Raw genomic sequence first — 20078 nt, forward strand, 5'->3', positions numbered from 1 at the left:
CAAATCTCAGGAGATCTAACAAGTACAATTTCATATTTAATTCTTTTGGCTATTTACATGAATTAGGAAGACCAAATCTCCTAGTTATGTGGAACCAAGAATTAACATTTAGAACAGACTATGGCCTTTGAAGAGAACAAGATCATGTTAGGAGCATTTAGGATGGGTAAGCAGCCCAAAACGTTTTGTTGTTTCCCATATCGTTTAATGGAATTTTTGTTTGTTTGGGTTTATTTTGTTTTTTCATTTTAGAGGCAATGTTAGAAAGAGTAAGTACTATCAGTAAACAGTTATGTGCTCTTCAGGAAGAGTGTGCACTATTTCTAATACAGGAAAAAAAGCACATTTTGGATCATAAATGACACATTTTCCATGTCACTTCAAACTCATGTACATCACTAGTACTTAGCTGTCAGAATTAAGGATTCCACTACTCATATTTTTTGCACATTCTGAGATCATTTGATTAGGGCATTGGATAAACAAACAGAATTACCACCAATTTAATTTATGTCTAGTCTCTAGTGTTGTGCAATCTGCAGCTGAATGGCATCAGCTTTTGATTTAGTAGATTATTCTATTTTATCACTGTTAAATTGTTTAGGTTGTCTGGAAAGGTTCTTTTACCCCCTCATTCTATAATCTTGAATGCACAATTTTGCACTTAGCACCGAAACTTGCATACAAAGGTGTGGCAGCATAAGTAAAGGCAGGGCCTGGTGCCTTGAAAACACAGCCATACAGAAGTTTTAAAGGTGAAAGAAAAATCAATTTATGTGCAAGGAAGGAGGTAACCTATTCACAGGCCGCAAGACTTATTTTTGGCAAATCTCGATTTGAATGCGCAACACCTCTTCGCAAAAAACTTCACTGGCTCCCTATCAGAGAACGTATCAACTTCAAGGTCCATACATTAATACACAGAAAACTAGTGTGTGTATATATATATATATATATATATATATATATATATATATATATATACATATATACACACACACATACATATACACACACACATATATGCTTTCCTGTGGTCTGCTCTGGCAAGGCCACCACATGCACTACTCTGGCTCTCAAAAGGCAGCATAAACAGATTAATTCTGGGACTCCAGTCCAGAGACAAAGTACTGCGTTCCAGTATCAGCACAGTTAGGGCCAGGCTTGGCCCTTAGTTCCAAAGATACAATTTCAACCAGGGTCCAAGATAAACTTGGCCTACCTAAATAGAACTTCTACAGGTTACATTTCTGTGGTGGAGGCATAGGGTGGAAGGCTTCTCTGTCCTCTAGACCTCCGACAGATCTGTGCTGAGGGCTTTTATCCTGCCTTGACCATGCCTTCCCAGCTCCTACTGAGTCATCCCTTCCTTGCTCTGTGGCCAGTGTTTTAAGTTGGCTCTGCAACTGTTTGGGAGTGCTGTTAAGGGGGAATGGGAATTTCCTATAGACTCCCTCACAACAGGTTATTAAAAAGTGCCAGTTACATGCATAACTTAATTGATAAATTAGATGCTAATTAGCACTACCAGCAATTGGTGATAATTGGAGTAATATAGTGGTAACTGCCACTAATTTGCATTTATGGGCATAATGCATTTAGTCTAATTCTATAACCTTAGGGTGAAAATCCTTCAGTAATAACTGAAAGAGGGATATGGGCATAGGTGGTTCAGGGGCATGTCCTGCACTTACACGCTAAGGTTACAGAATACTGACAGCTGCAACTGCAACATTTAGTCGTGTCCATTTACACCAGTCACTGACACAGTGTAAGCAGCCACACCTAAATGTTGCTAAATGTTGGCATGCAACTGATGCTAGTATTCTGTAAGGGCAAGTTATGCTTGTAATTGCCAACATGGAGTTCATGTTTTGCATGCAGCATCCTAGCATCTAACTTTAGGCGACCTCTGGAAAATTACCTCAATCTTTTTTTCTTTTTTTTTGTCAAACACATTTTTTCAGGTTTAGGTAGGTGATGACTAGTTTATTATGTCAAAGTCCCAGCAGAATTCACCATTCTCATATTTTATTTAAATGTACTGTGTATGCTAATTGATTCAAGAATTGGAGTTAGTTGTTTACACTGTTGATACTGAACTGCTGTGCCTTCTAGACAAAGATCAACAGGGTATGATGCTGAAACTAAAATTTCAATTATCATCTATCACGCTGATAGAGAAAAATCCAGTGGCCTCGACTGTTGGGGAATATAAAAGATTGCAGGTTTACCATAAAGCGATGCATCAGATGTGAAGGTGTGGAGCCTGACTGGAAAGGCTTTTGCCTGGGAGTTGGCTTTGGTCCATCATAGATGGGTCTTTGAAAGGCTGCTGCAGGAAGAGTTTGAACATTGCTAGCTCCATCGTAATCCTCTTTCTCCACTTCAGTCTTTCCACGATCAGTGCCAAGTTTTGGTGATGGAACATCTGCAAGAAACCCCCTTAAGACTAAGTGCAAGTGTAGAAGCTTGCAATTTATTTAATTAAATGCATTTAATTTGTATTTTATTTATTTATACAAATGTACATACTATCTTCCTGGCACCCAACCATCCAAAGCAATTTACAAGACAAAAACAGAAACAAACTTTTTCATTTGGATGTCCCTAAAATGTCATCCTAACAAAAAAATCAAGTTGCTCACACAGTTGCAAAGTAATAGCTCTGTTAATATTAAAATTGTAATAAACTCTTGAGTAGCAAGATAATCGCATAACCATTACAAGGATTCAACTTAGACTAAACCCTCTGGGGACAGGGAAATATCTACTGGACCTGAACGTAACTCACCTTGAACTTCTACTAAAACACTGAGTTAAATGCAAAAAACCCCAAACCTTCTCATATCTTAAAACCCCAATATTAACTCCTTCATATCCATTATAAACCTCTAAAGAAAAACCAGGGTCCACACTGTTCAGTGCTACTCGCACTCCCCTGAACTAGCAAAGACCATATAGCCTTATCCAGGTCTGCCATGAACAACTACTAATCTTTATTATCCCTCTCTTTCCCTAAGAGAACCTGTTTGTCAAATGCTTCCTTGTTCTATCTTCACTTGGAGGTTTATTCCACACACTCACCATCCTTTCCATAAGTATTTCCCTAGGTTACTCCTAAGTACCCTATTTCATCTTCATCCTATGCCCCCTTGATCCAGCACTTCCTTTCAATGCAAGAGACCCACCTCCTGTGCATTTATGCGACAGAGGTATTTAAATGCCTATCATATCTCCCTTCTCCCTCCTTTCTTATACAGTATACATTATGAGATCTTTAAGTCTGCTCTCATATGCTTTATGACAAACACAACTAGCCATTTTAGTAGCCATCCTCTGGACCAACTCCATCCTGTTTATATCTTTTTTATTGTGAAATTTCCAGAACGGTACACAGTACTTAATCAGAGGCACTATCTCCTCCTTTTTCCAGCTGGTCATTCTTCTCCTTATACATTCCTTCTAGCTTTTTCTACCTGTTTGGCCACCTTAAGATCATCAGATTCGCTTATCTATGACTCCCAATCTTTCTTCGTACACAGAAGTACTTCAGTCCCTATATTGTACCACTTCCTTGGGATTTTGAAGCCAAAATGCATGAACCTGGCGTGAGATTGTAAGTTCTTTTGAGCAGGGACTCTCTCTTTGTATCAGGTGTTCAGCGCTGTGTGCGTCTGGTAGCGCTATACAAATGCTAATAATAATAACTTTTACACTAGCCAGTATTCTATTACAGACCATTTACATGCCTTCCTGCTGTCTAAAACTAGGTGCCTTCATTACCTAGTATGCTACTATGTCACACATAGCACACAATAAAGATGAGATAGAATTTAGACTAGAAACTAAGGAAAACTAAAAGCACTTTACAACACAAATAGCGAAGATACTTACTTGTAGCAGGTATTCTCTGAGGACAGCAGGCTTTATATCCTTACAAGCGGGTAACACCGACCCGCATCGTCCAGTCCAGGACATATAAAAAGTATAAGCAGAGCTTTGTGGAGCACGAGACATGCTCCACCGCGCATGTGCACATGCCTTCTCCCATGCATGAGCGCGGTCTCCTCAGTTTAGTACTACAGCAAAAATAAAATAAAAATGACAAAGGAGACAACTCCAAGGGGAGGTGGGAGGGAATGTGAGAATATAAAGCCAGATGTCCTCAGAGAATACCTGCTATAGATAAGTATCTTCATTTTCTCCGAGGACAAGAAGGCTTATTTATTCTCACAAGTGGGGCATCCCTAGCATCCAGGCTCACAAAAAACAACAAACATTGGACAACTGGGCCTCACAACAGCAAGGACATAACTACTACTACTAATAATAATAGCATTTATATAGCACTACCAGACACAGGCAGCGCTGAACACTTGACATAGAGAGAGTCCCTGCTCAAAATAACACAGATTAACCTGAAACTATATACACTCGGAATGAGAATGCAGCCTGGAACAGAATAAAATGGACCTAAGAGGGTGGAGTTGGATTCTAGACCCCAAACAGATTCTGCAACAGCGTCTGCCCGAACAGACTGTAGCATCGGGTATTCTGCTCAAGGCGTGTGATGCGACTGTGTGGACTGAAAACCAAGTCGCAGCCTTGCAAATTTCCTTAATGGAGGCTGACCTCAATTGGGCTACTGACACAGCCATGGCTTTGACATTATGAACCATAACATGACCCTCTAAGGCCAGCCCAGCCTGGGCATGTGAAGGAAATGCAATCTGCCAGCCAATTAGAAATGGTGTGTTTCCTGATGGTGACCTCCATCCTGGTGGGATCAAAAGAAACAAAAAGTTGGGCAAACTGTCTGTGGGGTCTGGTCCGCTCCAATGCTCTCTTGCAATCCAAGATGTACAAGCTGCATTTGCCAGAATGGGCATGAGGTCGGGGGAAGAATGTGGGCAAAATAATCAACTGGTTCAGATGGAATTCCAACACCTCCTTTGGTAAGAACTTAGGGTGAGTGTGGAGGGATACTCTGTTGTGATGAAACTTAGTACAAGGTGCATCCACCACTAAGAACTGAAGTTCACTGACTCTACAAGCTGAAGTAACTGGCACCAAGAAAACAACCTTCCAGGTCAAGTACTTCAGATGGCAGGAATTCATCGGCTCCAAAAGAGCTTTTATCAGCTGGGTCAGGACGACGTTGAGATCCCATGACACTGGTGGAGGTTTGACAGGAGGCTTTGACAAAAGCAAACCTCTCATAAAGCGAACAACTAGAGGCTGTCCAGAGAAGGGCTTACCTTCTACATGTTGATGATAAGCACTAATTGCTCTAATGTGAACCCTTACAGAGTTGGTCTTGAGACCAGACTCTGATTAAGAGTAAAATGTATTCAAGTAGGGTCTGTGTAGGGCAAGCAAGGGTATCTAGGGCCTTGCTCTCACACCAGATGGCAAACCTCCTCCATTTAAAAGAATAGCACCTCTTAGTGGAGTCTTTCCTGGAAGCCAACAAGACCCGGGAGACACCCTCCGAAAGACACAAGGAAGCGAATTCTAGGCGCTCAACAGCCAAGCTGTGAGTGCCAGAGACTGGAGGCTGGGATGTAGAAGAGACCCTTCATTCTGCATTATGAAGTCAGAAAACATTCCAATCTCCACGGTACTTCAGAGTATAACTCCAGAAGAGGGAACCATATCTGCCACGGCCAGTACTGCGTGATCAGGATTATGGTTCAGCAGTCTTGCTTGAGTTTCAAAAAAAAGTTTTCTCCACTAGAGGTATGGGAGGATACACATACAGAAGACCTGTCCCTCAATTGAGGAGGAAGGCATCCAACGCTTGTCATGGGCCTGAAGCCTGGAACAGAACTGAAGGACTTTGTGGTTGAGCTGAGTGGCAAAAAGATCCACCAAGGGGGTGCCCCATGCTTGGAAGATCTTACAGGCTATGCCCAAATTGAGAAACTAATCGTGTGGTTGCATTATCCTGCTCAGTCTGTTGGCCATGGTATTGTTTTTGCTCGTCAGATAAGTGGCTTAAAGGAACATGCTGTGTTGGCAAGCCCAATGCCACATCCGGATGAACTAACACAAAGGGCATGATCCGGTGCCTCCCTGCTTGTTGGTGTAATACATTGCAACCTGATTATCTGTTTGTATGAGTGCAATTTGATGATCTCTGAAAGCCTTTAGAGTGTTCCAGATCGCCTGGAGCTTCAGGAGATTGAACTGAAGATTCATTTCCTGGGTGGACCAAACACCCTGGGTGTGAAGCCCATCTACATGAGTCCCACATCCCAGGAGAGATGCATCCATCGTCAGCACTTTTTGCGGCTGAGGAATTTGGGATGGAAATCCCAGAGTCAAATTGGATCGAAAGGCCCACCACTGAAGAGAGTGTACAAGCTCTGGGGACACTTGGATGACATCTTCCAAGCTCCCCGTGGCTTGATTCCACTGAGAAGCTAGGGTCCATTGAGCTGATCTCATTTTAAGGCGTGTCATAGGTGTAACATACACTGTGGAAGCCATGTGGCCCAACAATCTCAACATCTGCCGAGCTGTGACCTGCTGAGAGGCTCAAATTATGGAAGCGAGTGCAACAGAGTGTCAGCTCTAGTTTCAGGATGGTAGGCTCAAACCTTCTGTGTCTCGAGCAGGGCTCCTATGAATTCCAAATCGCTGGACAGGGTGAAGATAAGGTAGTTTAAAACGAACCCTAGTAGCTCGAGCAACCAAATAGTCTTTCGAATGGACTCCTCAGCTCCATCTGAAGAGGTGTTCTTCACTAGCCAATCGTCGAGATATGGGAACACATAGCAATGTTGTCTGCATAGCAATGCTGCAACCACTGCTAGATATTTAGTGAAGACCCTGGGAGCTGCGCGACACCAAAGGCAATATGTGGCACTGAAAGTGATGTGTTCCCAACCAAAATCGAAGATACTTCTGATGGGCTGGAAGTATTGGGATGCAAGTATATACATTCTCTAAGTCCAGAAAGCATAGCCAATCATTTTTTCTGAATCATTGGGAGAAGGGTGCCCAGGGAATCCATCCTGAACTTTTCTCAGACTAGGAATTTGTTCAGGGAACTTAGGTCTAGGATGGGACGCATCCCCACTCTTTTCTTCTGCACAAGGAAGTACCTGGAATAGAATCCCCACCCTTCCTCCCCTGGTGGAACGGGCTCGACCACACGGGCCTTCAGAAGGGCTGAGAGTTCCTCTGCAAGTTACTGCATGTGATGAGAGCTGAATGAATGAGCTCTTGGGGAGAACTTTGGAGGTTTTTGATACCAATTGAGTACATATCTGAGACGGACTATTTGAAGAACCAACTGGTCAGAGATTATAAAAGGCCACCTTTCATGGAAAAACTTCAGCCTCTCCCCGACCAGCAAGTCATCAGGGACGGACACTTTTAGTGCGGCTATGCTCTGCTGGGGCCAGTCAAAAACTCGTCCCTTGCTTTGACTGGGAAGTAGCAAGGGGCCTTAGGCGCAAGCTGTAGACATGAATGAGCATGCTGGGGCTGAGCCTGAACAGGCTGGCGAGCCAAGGGATTGTACCTACACCTCTGATAGTAATAAGTACTCCTCCTTGGTTTGCCAAAGGTCCTCCCAGCTGAGAAGGTAGATGCAGAAGGCGCCCGGTGGGAGAGAGAAGAGATGGTATCAGTATGTTTTTTTGATTTGGTCAGCGACCTCCTCAACCTTCTTTCCAAAAAGATTACACCCCCCCTCTCCGGCATGGGGCATCCGCCATCCTCTGCTGAACAGAATGTTCCAATTTAGAAATATGCAGCCATGAGAGTCTGTGCATTGCTATACTCTGAGCAGAGATCCTAGATGCAACATCAAAAGTGTCATAAGTGCCCCTGGCCAAGAACTTTCAACACACATTCTGCTGCTTGACCAACTGGTGAAGTGACTTGGACTGCTCCAGAAGGAGCATCTCAGCCAGGTCCAACAACTTGCGCACCAAGTTTCGCAAGTGAATGATCGTGAAGAGCTGCTATGATTGTATTCAGGAGATGAGAACTGAAGCCTGGTACATCTTCCTCTCAAAAGAATCCAAGGTTCTAGCTTCTCTACCTGGGGGCACCAAGGCATAGTCCCTGAAACTCCTAGCTCTTTTGACAGCGAATTCCATCACCATGGAATTGTGAGGCAACTAAGGCTTTCTCCTTTCAGGTGGAGGGGAGGGTTCAGAGGGAATTCCATAAGACTCCTCTGAGGAAAAGAACCTTGGGTCCTCCTCTGAATCCCATGAACACTCCTCTTCAGTGTCAGACAATACCTCTAGACGGGAGTGTCGAGACCAAACCTGCGCCAACATGCGTCAAGAAGTCTGTTCCCACCTCGACTCCAGCAAAGCTTCCTCCACCAACATCAAGAGAGTGCCAGCTTGGGTGGCAGTCGACAACGGAGCAACATGCAACATTTGTGTGGAAGGCTGCACCGCAGGCTGAGGGCCAAGCAGGGCCGCAATGGTAGGCAAGGTAGGCACAAGCACCCCTAATGCCAATGGAACCTATTGTATGAGGCCATCCAGCAGCTCAGGGAGCAAGGCCTGGATGCATTCATTGAGGGCAGACACTGGGAAAGGCTGAGGTGCCAGCTGGGTCTGAACATCAGCACCTCCAGTATGGAGGGGGTGCAGTCCTCCCGGTGCCGACGCTTCTCAGGTGTCAAATCCTTCAACACTCTGGAGCTCCTGGCACCATGCGTCGAGGGTGGCTAATGATGATGCTTCATGGCCTTCATCCAAAGCATGTCACCAAGGCTCCTCAGTGCCGACGAGGACAAAGTCAAATCCACGTCACCTCAAGGTCGAGTCTGACAATGGACGGTCCTGGGGGCCCTGCACAGCAGGACGCCTCGAGACAGGTGGACACCCACTCGATGCTTCTCTGCTCCCAGTGTCTAAGGGTTTAGCAGCAGCCATGCTTTCCGACACTCCCGGTGCAACACTCAACGTCGATGCTGACGCATGCATGTACGGTGGAGCGTGTCTCGTGCTCCACAAAGCTCTACTTGTGAGAATAAATAAGCCTGCTTGTCCTCAGAGTAACCTGTGATCCTTTTGGCAAAGCAGTACATCAAATTTCAAATAAAATAAACTATATTAGAAGAAAGACCTTTATTAAACATTGTAGCCAAAGTATATTAATTTGTACCTATTGAGTTGTCATCATCTAAAATGGGCCCACGGTGTCTTAGTCTGCCGGAAACTGGCATAAGATCATCATCGTCCTCTACAGATCTCTCTTCCTGAAACTCGACTGGCTCCCGATTCAGAAAATCATTATCATCATCAAAAAGGCTATCATAGTCCCTTGTAGCCATACTTTGTACCTTTAGTCAGAACACAGGTTTTAGAAATAAAATAAAATTCAATAACAAACATCAGAAAAATGAAATCTAACTAGTTAACTAAGGAAATTAATCTCCTCTGCAGAATGTCAAGAGTAAGTGGGCGTTTGTGCAGCCATATAAAAACCAACCCATTCCTCCTAATATGTTTAAAAAAAAATGAACAAAAAAAATTTCCTGTTTGTTATTGTTATAGTTTTATTGGATGTTTCTCTGAGTCCTAACAGTTTGACATGGCAATGTTTCTATTATCATGCTGGTGTATACAAAACTTTAATTAAAAAAAAATGAATTATTAAAAAAAAAAAAAAATTAAGACTCAAGATTTTACCTTGTCACTGGATTTCTTGACCTGTCCATCACAAACATTTTCCAGCAGTCCCAGGTTTCCCTCTGTGTCTGTGTAAGCAATCTGTCCACCACTGGGATGCCAGGCCAAACCACAAATGGTGTAACCTCTATCATGCTTCACTCTGTGTGAAATCCAAATCAACATTTTCCTCTCATATTTTTCCATTACAAATACAGCAAATATCAGTAATTAGGTGAAGATGAAGGGGACGTTTGGACTTATCTGTTAATTTCCTTTCCTTGAGTCTTGCCAAATCAATCTAGATGAGTGGATTATGTCCCTTTGCCAGAAGATACAGCCACAGAAAAACAGTTTGGGGCTGATTTCACTCCCCTTATAGAGGCCTGGTGCTGCCTTGAGCTTTTCAGTATCCTATATCAATGCTAGAAACTACTGGCAATTCTTATATCCTGAGTTTCCAATTCACCACCAGTCAAAATCAGTTCATGGTCACTAATCCAGGAATGAGAATTCCATATTCCAGGGGAACAATTACCTTAAAAGTGAGCTATAACATATTTATTATTAGGTTTCTGAATTAGACCGAGAACTCTTGACTGCCATGGCTTTCATAGGTGGGTTCTAGACTTGTCTGGCAGGACTTGAAAAAGGGAAATTAACAGGTTAAGCCCAATTTTCCTCTTCCTTATCATCCATGCCAGATCGCTCTGGATGAGTGGGACGTACATAGGTTCTACCCGATGTGCCATGATAGCTTTCAGAGCTCCTGCATCTGATGTGTTGAACCTCCAAGACCTGCATACCCACGCTGAGAAACTTAGAGGAGGAGTGCAATAGAGGCAAAGCACTGTCCTACCAGTATTCTCTAGAAGAAAGAGTCTAACTCTGCCTATAAGGATTCTTGTGCTCTGGACTGGCCCTTTGGGACTTGCCAACTCTTGTTGTTGTGGGTGAAGATGATCATCTCCTTGACTCCTCCTGGGATCAATGCACTGAAGACCACTGCACTATATTAAGGCATATTGATAGAAAAAAAGACCTATAAGATGCTACCCTACAGGCTTGAGAGGAAGGAAGAAGGAAGGACTGAGCCTCAGGTCTAAACCCAGATTCCAAATAGCAGTCTTGCTTGCTCGATTTCCCAGAAGGAGATTATCCTATCTGGAAGAGTAGCAAGGGAGCTTCTGTGCCTGGACCCCAAAAACTCTAAATAGGTTTCTAGCAGATTGCCAAGTCCTGAGAAATTTTGAGGGCCTTTCAGGAGTATTACCAACCACTGTATGCCAAAGACAGTTCTGATGTAAGGGTCCACAGATAAATCCTGAAGTCGCTTTGGAGACCAAATTACAGAAGATGAAATTATGCCCAATATTGAAAAGCTTAAGTTGGCTAAAACACTGGTCCAAATGGCTTTGGAGGGGAATTTTACAAGGTCATGGAAACTTAATAAAATAACCTATGAAGACGTTCAATGAATTCATGGATCAAGGTATTCTGGGTAGATATTGGAATCTAGCCCATGTCATTCTTTTGCCTAAACTGTGTAAGGGCCTTAAACAAGTAAGCTCTTATAGACTGATTTTGCTTATTGAGGATTTAAAAATATTTATCTCCATTTTAGCAACTCAGTTAAATGTATCCCTACAACACCTGACTCATTCTAACCAGACAGGATTTGTTCCAGAACAGTATGCTTCCATGATTTGGGCACTTTCAGCTTTATATAGTAAAACCCTTATTTCAGAAGATGCTGTGTTTGTTAGTTTAGACGCCATAAAAGCGTTCAAAGGATGAATTAGAACTATATGTTTTGGGTATTGGAGCAATATAACTTGGGAGAAAATGTTTTGTACTGGCATAGACTCCTGAAGCTTAGTTACTAATTAATGGGCAATCAACAACAGCCTGTTTGCTTCAGAGGGGAACTAGGCAAGGGTGTCCTTTCTCACCCCTGCGTTTCATTCTAAAGATAAAAATAAGGGAGTGACCTGATCTTAATGGTATTCAGTTGAGGGACACAGAACAAAATTTCATCTATTTACTAATGATAGAAAAAAATGAAGGCAGATAAAGACCATATGGCCAATCCAGTCTACCCAACTATGCCATCAACTATCCTGTCCTCTCCCTAACTGGGGTGCAATTGTGCCCTTTGGCAGACAAATTTCCCTGAAGCTAAGGGATAAAGAGAAACACACTTTCCTGCACACAAGATAAAGAAAATCCCCTTCTTCCACACAGTAAGTGCTATGGAATGAAAGTCATGGAGCTCTAAGAACGCCCCCTCCCGTACAGTAAGTGATGTGAAAAGAAATCATGTAGCCCCAAAAACATCCCCCCCATACAACAATGCTATTAGTAGGAAACACAGATTCACTAGAATGGAATTGCTAGCTTCCTCTTTCTTTTTCACTTTCAATCTTCAGGCAAATCAAAAATGTCTACCTGGTACCCCTCCTGAAACAAGCTTGGCGGAGGAAAGAAAAGAATGCAATAAATGTGCTGTGTATAATAGCCTGCAAAGAGTGCAAAGAAGAAACTAGAGACCATGGTTAGAGACTGAAATGTCAGGTACAGATGCTGCTTGTTCCCATGCTTCAACTCGAACTGTCAGTGGACATAGGCGGTTTATTAAAATCCTCTTTTGACTGAAGTCAGAGGCTAGCCAGCTCTTGGCTTCTCTTACAATTGTTGCGCACATACCAACACGCTCAACTTCACTCATCAAGTCTATTACCACTGACGCCCGCTTTGGGGCAAAGCAATTTTCTGACCACAGCAATCTGACACAGCCCTCCAGGACCACTATCAGACCTCAACCAAAGAATATCTCAGGCACATAGGCAGCAGTGCCACGCGAACCCATTGCCGCGGCCAGAACAGCTCATATGGATTACCTTCAGGGCCAGACAAACCTCTACCAGTGTTTAAGCACCTGAATGGAACACTCCCTCAGAACAGCCCTATGCAGTCCAGAGGCCCAGGTTTTAAGTACCTCTGAGGGCATCACTGTTCTCAGTTAAGCTTGTAAGCTCAGAACCCAACTTCCTCAGGAGTAGCCATGCAAAAGTCTCCACCCCCCCCCCCCCCCCGTGGATTGTGGAGAACCACATTTCAGAATTACCTCTAAAGTGACCTGTGAAGGGTGCAGAAAAAGAGAGAGAGAGGAACTCAGATTCCTCTGAGTTATCTGCTCAGCTCTACTTCAAAACTTCTGTTTAATCATAAAAAGTTTTCCAGAGTGGAAGACTAAAGCTGCCCAAACCACCCTCTGCTCAACTAGGACAAGCTCTCCAGCTGACCCAGGAGCATCTATAACAAATCAGCTCATAAGCTGCACATCATCTGCTGGAGACAGAGAAGTACTGAGCTGCTAAGGCTACATGGTGCCTTTATCAGGCAGAGCTTTCATCACTTTTTCTCTGCCTCCACCTGGTCTGGTAAAGATAAGGAAGCACCTTTTCCAGATTGATCAAATACAGACAGCTGAGTCATCAGTGCAGAAAAGGCACAAAAATATAGCAAAGCTCCAAGGCAGGCAAATAGAGGGATGAGAGAGTACAAGTGGGACGTGTGGATTTTTTTTTTTTTTTTGGGGGGGGGGGGGGGGGGTTGTTGTTGTTGTTGTTTAAAACACTTTTGCATTGAGTGTTTTATCTATTAAAACCTAAACTCAGAATCCCTACATATACCTAAATCATCCATGTGATATATTTTACCAGCTGCTGAACAGCAAAGAAGTTCACTTGTAAACAGTAGTCTCCACTTATATACAAATATACAAATCTTCTCAATGTATAGCATTTAAAGTCTTGAAGCCTTTTCATTAATATTTATATTGGTGTTTTTAAATATTCCAGAAAATCAAAAACCAAAGCATTACTGCAATGTATGATGACCTCAAAATAAGAGCTTTAATGCATGCCATCTGTAGCATTAAATCTGTGTCATCCAATCATTCGTCAATGATTGGATGAGCACAGAGGAGGGCTGTGGAATTGGTACACCAAACCTTTGGCTCTGACTCCTCTATTTTTCTACTGTCTGACTCCAACTCTTACTATGTATAGTAAATCTAAGAGAAATGTGATTAATTATAGGAACATAAGATATTCTTTATGTACAAAATTAGGACTAAAGAACATATATTTATTTTAAGTTTGAACAAAGAACTTGAACCAAAAAATGCTGGCAAATAAAAATATACAATACACTGTTATGCACATAGGGCCTCTTTTACAAAGCTGCGCTAGCGATTCCTGGTGTGGCAAATGAGAGAAAGCACATTCAACTCCAATGGCCTTCCTTTCATTTGCAGCGATGGAATCACTAGTGCAGCTTTGTAAAAGAACCCCTTAATATATTTTTTTTAATTTATAAGTAATTCAAAATAATAAACAAGCAAAAATGAACTTATACAGAAAAACTGGTATTCAAGGAAAAAAAAATCTATAAGTTACAAAGGGGGGCTCATTTTCAAAGAACTTAGACAAAGTACCATAGAGGCATATGATACTTTGTTTGTCTAACTGCTTTGAAAATGAGCCCCATAATAACCTGTATCTTCATGATAACTATCAAAAATTTAAATTATTGTAATGCAGCCAGCTCAAGTCCATAAACTAGGGAATCCAATAGCACACAGGAGAATTGTTTTTTTATAAATGTTAACAATAATTTGTCCTCAGTTGCAGGAGTGCGTTTTTCAAATACTCCTATATCGCAAGTCTTTTTCTAGCTTTTGGTCACTTTGTCTGTATTCATTAGTTTAACTGTACTTAGAATGGTTGAAGCATTGTTAGTTACTTGTTCTTTTTAAAGTACATAATCTTGCAGAACCTTTTCCACTAAAAACTGGAGAAACCAGCTGGTGTGATGAGCTTGTGTGTCTTTTACTGCCAGTGTCTTGAAACTACTTAATTCTTGTTGCAAACAAGATAGACATTGATGGCAAAGTAGTTCACTCTGTGGTGTGTGCAGGCGTCCAATTTAAAGATACGAAGTGCCCCTTGAGAGCTTTTTTTAAAATTTTTTTCCTTTTGGCTAAGGGCTTCTGCACACACCATTTTTCTAACACTGTCTCTCTCCATTCAGACCTATAAAAGCTGGTCATGAAAATAATGATAGAGGCACACTATCCTTTACAACAAGTTGTATGATATGTTTTTTTTAATGTATCTGCCATCATTGTTACAGTAACTGTTACTGTCTGAAGTCCTTTGCCTGGCTAGAAGTACTGGGCATTGATTCCTTGCTTTTGCTGAAATCTTGCTCACCCACAGCTTTGAATACTTCTGAATAAAAGTATTGTAAATGTCTTGAGATTGGAAGCTCTTGTAGGAGCATTTTTATCATTGCTTGAATATGCACCGATCTTGGCATTACAACATTTGTCTTCATCTGGGTCCTGCGTCATACACTGACACAAAATATTTTCCATCTTGAGTTATGGTGAAATGCTCAAATACAGCTAACTTCATGGGAAGCTTGACATTATGAATTTATACTTAAAAAAAATTGTCAAACAAAATTCTTTACTACAGGGCTGCAGGGGAAGGGAGGAAGGCAAGTGTATGTATCCTAGCTACTGCTCCTGTCTTCTCCCTGTAGCCTACTGGTTAGCTGTGTCTGACCAACAGGCTGTAGGGAGAGGAGGGAGCTGCTGCAGTCTACTGACTGGCTGCGTCTGATTGATGGGCTGGAGGAAGCTTCTATAGCCTAGGATAGACACACTTCCTGCCTGCGTGGCCAATGGGTGGGGAAGTGCTGCAGACAGACAGACACTGTAGAAAGGAGGAAGATACATAACTTTATTAATATGACAGTTTTACATGTTACCAAAAGTAAAATTTTAAGCAGTTAAGCTGAAAAAGGCAGAGAAACACTAGGAAAAAGATGCTGCTGTAAAGAGGTAGAAAGGATCTATAAGGGGAAGCGAGGCTGGGTGATGGGGACAGCGGCTAGGAGTGGAGCTGTGTGAGGAATAGAAACAGCCTGTTGGAAAGTTGGAAATGGAACACGGGCTGTAAATGGGGGAAGGGAGCTGGCAGAGTGGAAGAAGAGCAGATAGAGGGGGAAGCACAAGCTGCAGAGGCTTGAGAAGATGGAAGATATGGAAAATACATAGGTGGGATTGGGAAAAGAGGGGCTGTGTGTGTGTGTTGGGGGGGTTGTGGTGGAGAGAAAAGACATAAAAGTGAGAAATGGAGCTGCAGGGAGACAAGACTATGAAAAAAACACACGTGGAGAAAAGAAATTATGAAGAAATGAGAGTAAGACGCTTAGTGTAACTGAGTTGAAATTTACCGAGGGCCCTGTTTACTAAGCCGCAATGTAGGGGCGCAAAAAATTAGCGTGCGCTAATGCTAGAAACACCCATAGGAATATATAGGCGTCTCTAGCAGTAGAGCAAGCTAATTTTTATCACGTACTAAAAAGTCAGCGCGCCTACCGCACAGCTTAGTAAACAGGGCCCTCAATTTGTTCTCTGTGGGTTCAGTGGCATCCTTTTCTATGCAGAGACACCTTGCACGCTCCCTCTGACCCAGATCTCTTTCAAAATCAAATTCTCCTTCAGTTGAGAAGTAGATACTGCCCCAGCATATGGCTTGGCCAATAACTGCCAACTTTTCTGGCACATCTCTTCACAATGGAAACAACTTTAGGTGATCTGGCAGCAATAACTACATTCCTCATCTTGTCAACCACAGCATTAGCATGTCCTTCTTGCAGACTGTCTCCTACTGTCAGCTGTAGCATATGCATACTGCACAGCACAGAGCACGTGACATCTGAAGTTTTCTGGTCCTTTGCATGGCTGGAAGTACCGGGCACTGGTTCCTTGCTTTTGCTGTCATCTTTCTCTCTCACAGCTTTGAATACATACTATAAATGTCTCTTGAGTTTGGAAGCTCTTGTAGGAGCATTTTTATCACTGCCTGAATCTGTGCTGAGCTTGGCATCTCAGCATCCGGGTCCTGTGTCATTCACTGACACAAAATATTTTCCATCATGAGTTATGGTGAAATGCTCAAATATGGCTGACTTCAGGGGAAGCTTCTTTGACATTATAAATTCATATTTTAAAAACTTGTCAAACAAAATTCCAAATATGTCTCCTTCCCTTCCTTTCAGTTACAAGCTGAAGCAGCTAATGACTGATTGAGGTAAGTAACGGTCTTAAATACCAGCCATCAACCAATCAGTGAGCATGTCACATCAGGATGGTGAATTCCTATTAATTGCCCTGGAAAAAGTGAATTGATATTAAGCTTTAAGAGGACAAAAAAAATATGTAAGTATAAAATGATGACATTAACCATATATTATAAACGTTGTAAATTTTTATTTTGAAAATGGTAGTCAGGAGTTGATACAGTTTTACCGACCAACTCAACAGCCCTGGCACAGAGTTAATGCAACAGAGGCATACATTAAAGCTCTTATTCTGAGGTCTTTCTGCACATTTGTTGCTTTTTTGTGGTAGTTGTATTATTATTACATCATAAATTGCAGGCTCTTCATGACAATGTTTTTTGTTCCTTGGGCTGCTTTTGTTTTTTGATTATCTGGTTTAGTGTCTACTTGTTCCTTTTTGTTTTGTGTTTATAAATACTCACAATGATAAAACTAAGTGAAGCAGAAAGATGTACAAGATTCTTAGTAAATATTGTAAGAAAAAAGTCATGTTTACCTGTCTATGCATTGCCTGGTCACCACATTCCAGATAACAATGCAGCCATCAACACTACCTGCTGCTAAGTACTGTCCACAGGGAGACCAGGACACAACATTCAGGATCTGCAATGTGAGACTAACATTATTACAAAATACAGCTTATAAGACATGAGAAAAACTTTATAAGGAATTTTGAAAACAACATCTTCCTACTCATTGCACTTCCAAACAATTTGGAACTGCTTCAAACTCATTCAAGGCCATTAATGACAGGGTTGGTTCACCAAATTTGAATCCTAAAGACACTGCAGCAACAGTTATACCAAAACCTGTGCCTCATTCTGGATTGAAATAAGTTAATATGAAAAATGTTACAAATAGTTACAAAATTTGTCAGCACACAGAGTGTTGGGCCTACCCAGTAGGATCAACCTATGACATTGATCTTATAGAGAAATCAAATGCATGAGCTATTATGAATCAAAAGAATATCTGTTGAAACCATGGAAACTGTCAAAGAAATGCTTACTACTACTACAAATCATTTTTATAGCGCTACCAGTCTAAAGACTTGGGAGAATTACTTTAAATTTTAACGATGAGGGCTTGATCTGCTTTGTTAAATAATTTAGAGATTTAAAGAATGGAAGGAGAGGGAGAAGGGGGGAGAATCTATTGCACGGAGGCCGTGGATATAGGGGTAAAGGGGAATAAGCCTAAAAATGTCACTTTCTGCCATGTTGAGAACACTTTAGATCAATAAATTCATAATGACTCAATATGACTTAATAAAGATATGTTCACATTACATTAGGCTTCCTAGACTGTTGGTCCTACCTAATGCTAGCAATAAGCTATTTCTTTCCTCTCAATAATGCCAATGGAAAAATTATATCTTAACTGCTAATTTTCTTTCCTTTAGTCCTACCAGACAAGTCCAGAACCTGTGGGTGTTGTGCTCGTTGACCAGTGGATGAAGACAGAGAAACCAAATAGTTCACCCACTAAAAGGAACTATGCAGTCACAGATGTTCAATATTTCATCTGACAAAGCAGTTCGTTATCTCTTTAAGTTGAACTGTCATAAATAATATAGTTAAACTAGCATATGATACATTCATTATTCAAGTTCAACCTGTTGGCTTAAGATAATATAGCAAAGGCAGCATAAAACTGCTCAAGAAAAATGATTAGTAATAATACAAAGGCTGATCTATAGTGATATAAGGGTATTACTTTGAGTCTGTGGGTATAGGTTGAAGGGGGGGACGGGCGAAAATGAAAATGTTGATGATGGATGTTAAATTTGCAGATTTATACCTGTATTGTATTTTTCAAGTTATAGTATTTCAGAAATACCTGTGATAAATGCACTGTCAAATCATCAATAAAATTGTTGAAACATAAAAATTCTGAAAGTTGAGCACCTGAAAAAAAAAAAACTGCTCAAGAATTGTAACAGGTACAGTTATTGAATGGAGATAATGTAGAGAAGCTATCATATTACAATGACTAATTGTTGAAGACCAAACTGCTGAGTGAAGATAACGTAGAAAAAATAGGATAGTAGTAATAATTGATTGCTGAAGGTCAAGTTGATAGGAAAAAAATGAACAAAAGTGAAAATCAAAAAGCTTATATCTGGAAAATAAAAATAAAAACAGCAGAATAGCTGAACAAAGATGTACTGGGGTGGGCTTCTAGACTGGTCTGGTAGGACCAAAGGAAAGAAAATTAGCATGTAATATATAATGTTTCCTTCCTTAGCATCCTTACCAAACCAGTCCAGAATCAGTAGGATGTAGCAAAGCAGTCCTGAATGGAAGGGATCCTAAAATCCTATGAAAAAAATATAGACATATATAATTCTGAAAACAGAGAGCAAACATTACCCTAGAGAGGTAGAAAAATGTCCTTTAAAATATTAGGAGCTAAGAAGAGTACATCAACCTCTGAGAGAGAGAGTTACTACATATAGCCTCTTCGCCAAAGCAGAATATCTCCAAAACATAGCGATCAGGACTCACCTAAGGAAAACATGCACACAATTAATACAAAACAGCAAGCACTCTTTGCAGCTTACTTTCTTTTCTCTCTACTAAGCCTGGACTCAGTTTGCTTCTGAAGTTGAACTCCCCTTTTTATTTTCTCTACATTAAGAGTACAGGGGCTACTTCTCAGCCAATGTCTCAGACTAAACACCTGTGTAAATTTACCATTTAATAGTTTTTGAGATTGAGATGAGAGAACCTCTCTGCTCTACATGAATTAGCATTTTCTATTTTTTGCTTTGCAGGATATGTCTCATTCTTAGATACTAACTTTATTTCAAGATTCTATATGCCTCATTTTGTTATTTTCACTATATCATTTGTCTTCCTGGTTTGCTGCAGGGGTATATCTTTCCAAGGGTAAGTTTCAAATCCTTCTTTGAATTGTAAAGCAATTCCAATATATATATATAAAAAAAGAATCCATCTGCTTTGCTTTTCATTTCAGTTATTGATAAATATTTCGACAAGCAAGTACACAGTTCTGAGGTTTACCTCTCATCTTGCATGCTCTATACTTTTTTTTTTTTTTTTTTGCCCAACCACCAAAATGAAAAAACAATTGCCTCATGAACTGTCTCTGAAGAGATAAAAGGAACATAGCCCCTGAGAGTAAATTGTTAGTCTGGCCAGAAGCAGCTAAATGGTGCTGCTGCTGCTGCTGCCACGCTTCAAGTACTCAAGCTTGAGAGACCAT

General features: G+C 41.3%; 1 protein-coding gene across 4 annotated transcripts in view; it reads right to left on the reverse strand.

Annotated features, from left to right (window-relative positions):
• The window catches only part of WDHD1 (WD repeat and HMG-box DNA binding protein 1), a 157898-nt gene that overhangs the window by 78632 nt on the left and 59188 nt on the right, over positions 1-20078 (reverse strand). For all 4 annotated transcript variants that reach the window (XM_030214282.1, XM_030214279.1, XM_030214280.1 and 1 more), the window contains 4 exons: positions 17347-17453; positions 9672-9813; positions 9145-9322; positions 2235-2431 (listed from right to left, as the gene is read on the reverse strand). In XM_030214282.1, coding sequence (XP_030070142.1) covers positions 2235-2431; positions 9145-9322; positions 9672-9813; positions 17347-17453 — 624 coding nt within the window. The remainder of the gene's footprint in view (positions 1-2234; positions 2432-9144; positions 9323-9671; positions 9814-17346; positions 17454-20078) is intronic.

Source organism: Microcaecilia unicolor, chromosome 9, assembly GCF_901765095.1.
Source record: "Microcaecilia unicolor chromosome 9, aMicUni1.1, whole genome shotgun sequence".
Taxonomy (NCBI): Eukaryota; Metazoa; Chordata; class Amphibia; order Gymnophiona; family Siphonopidae; genus Microcaecilia; species Microcaecilia unicolor.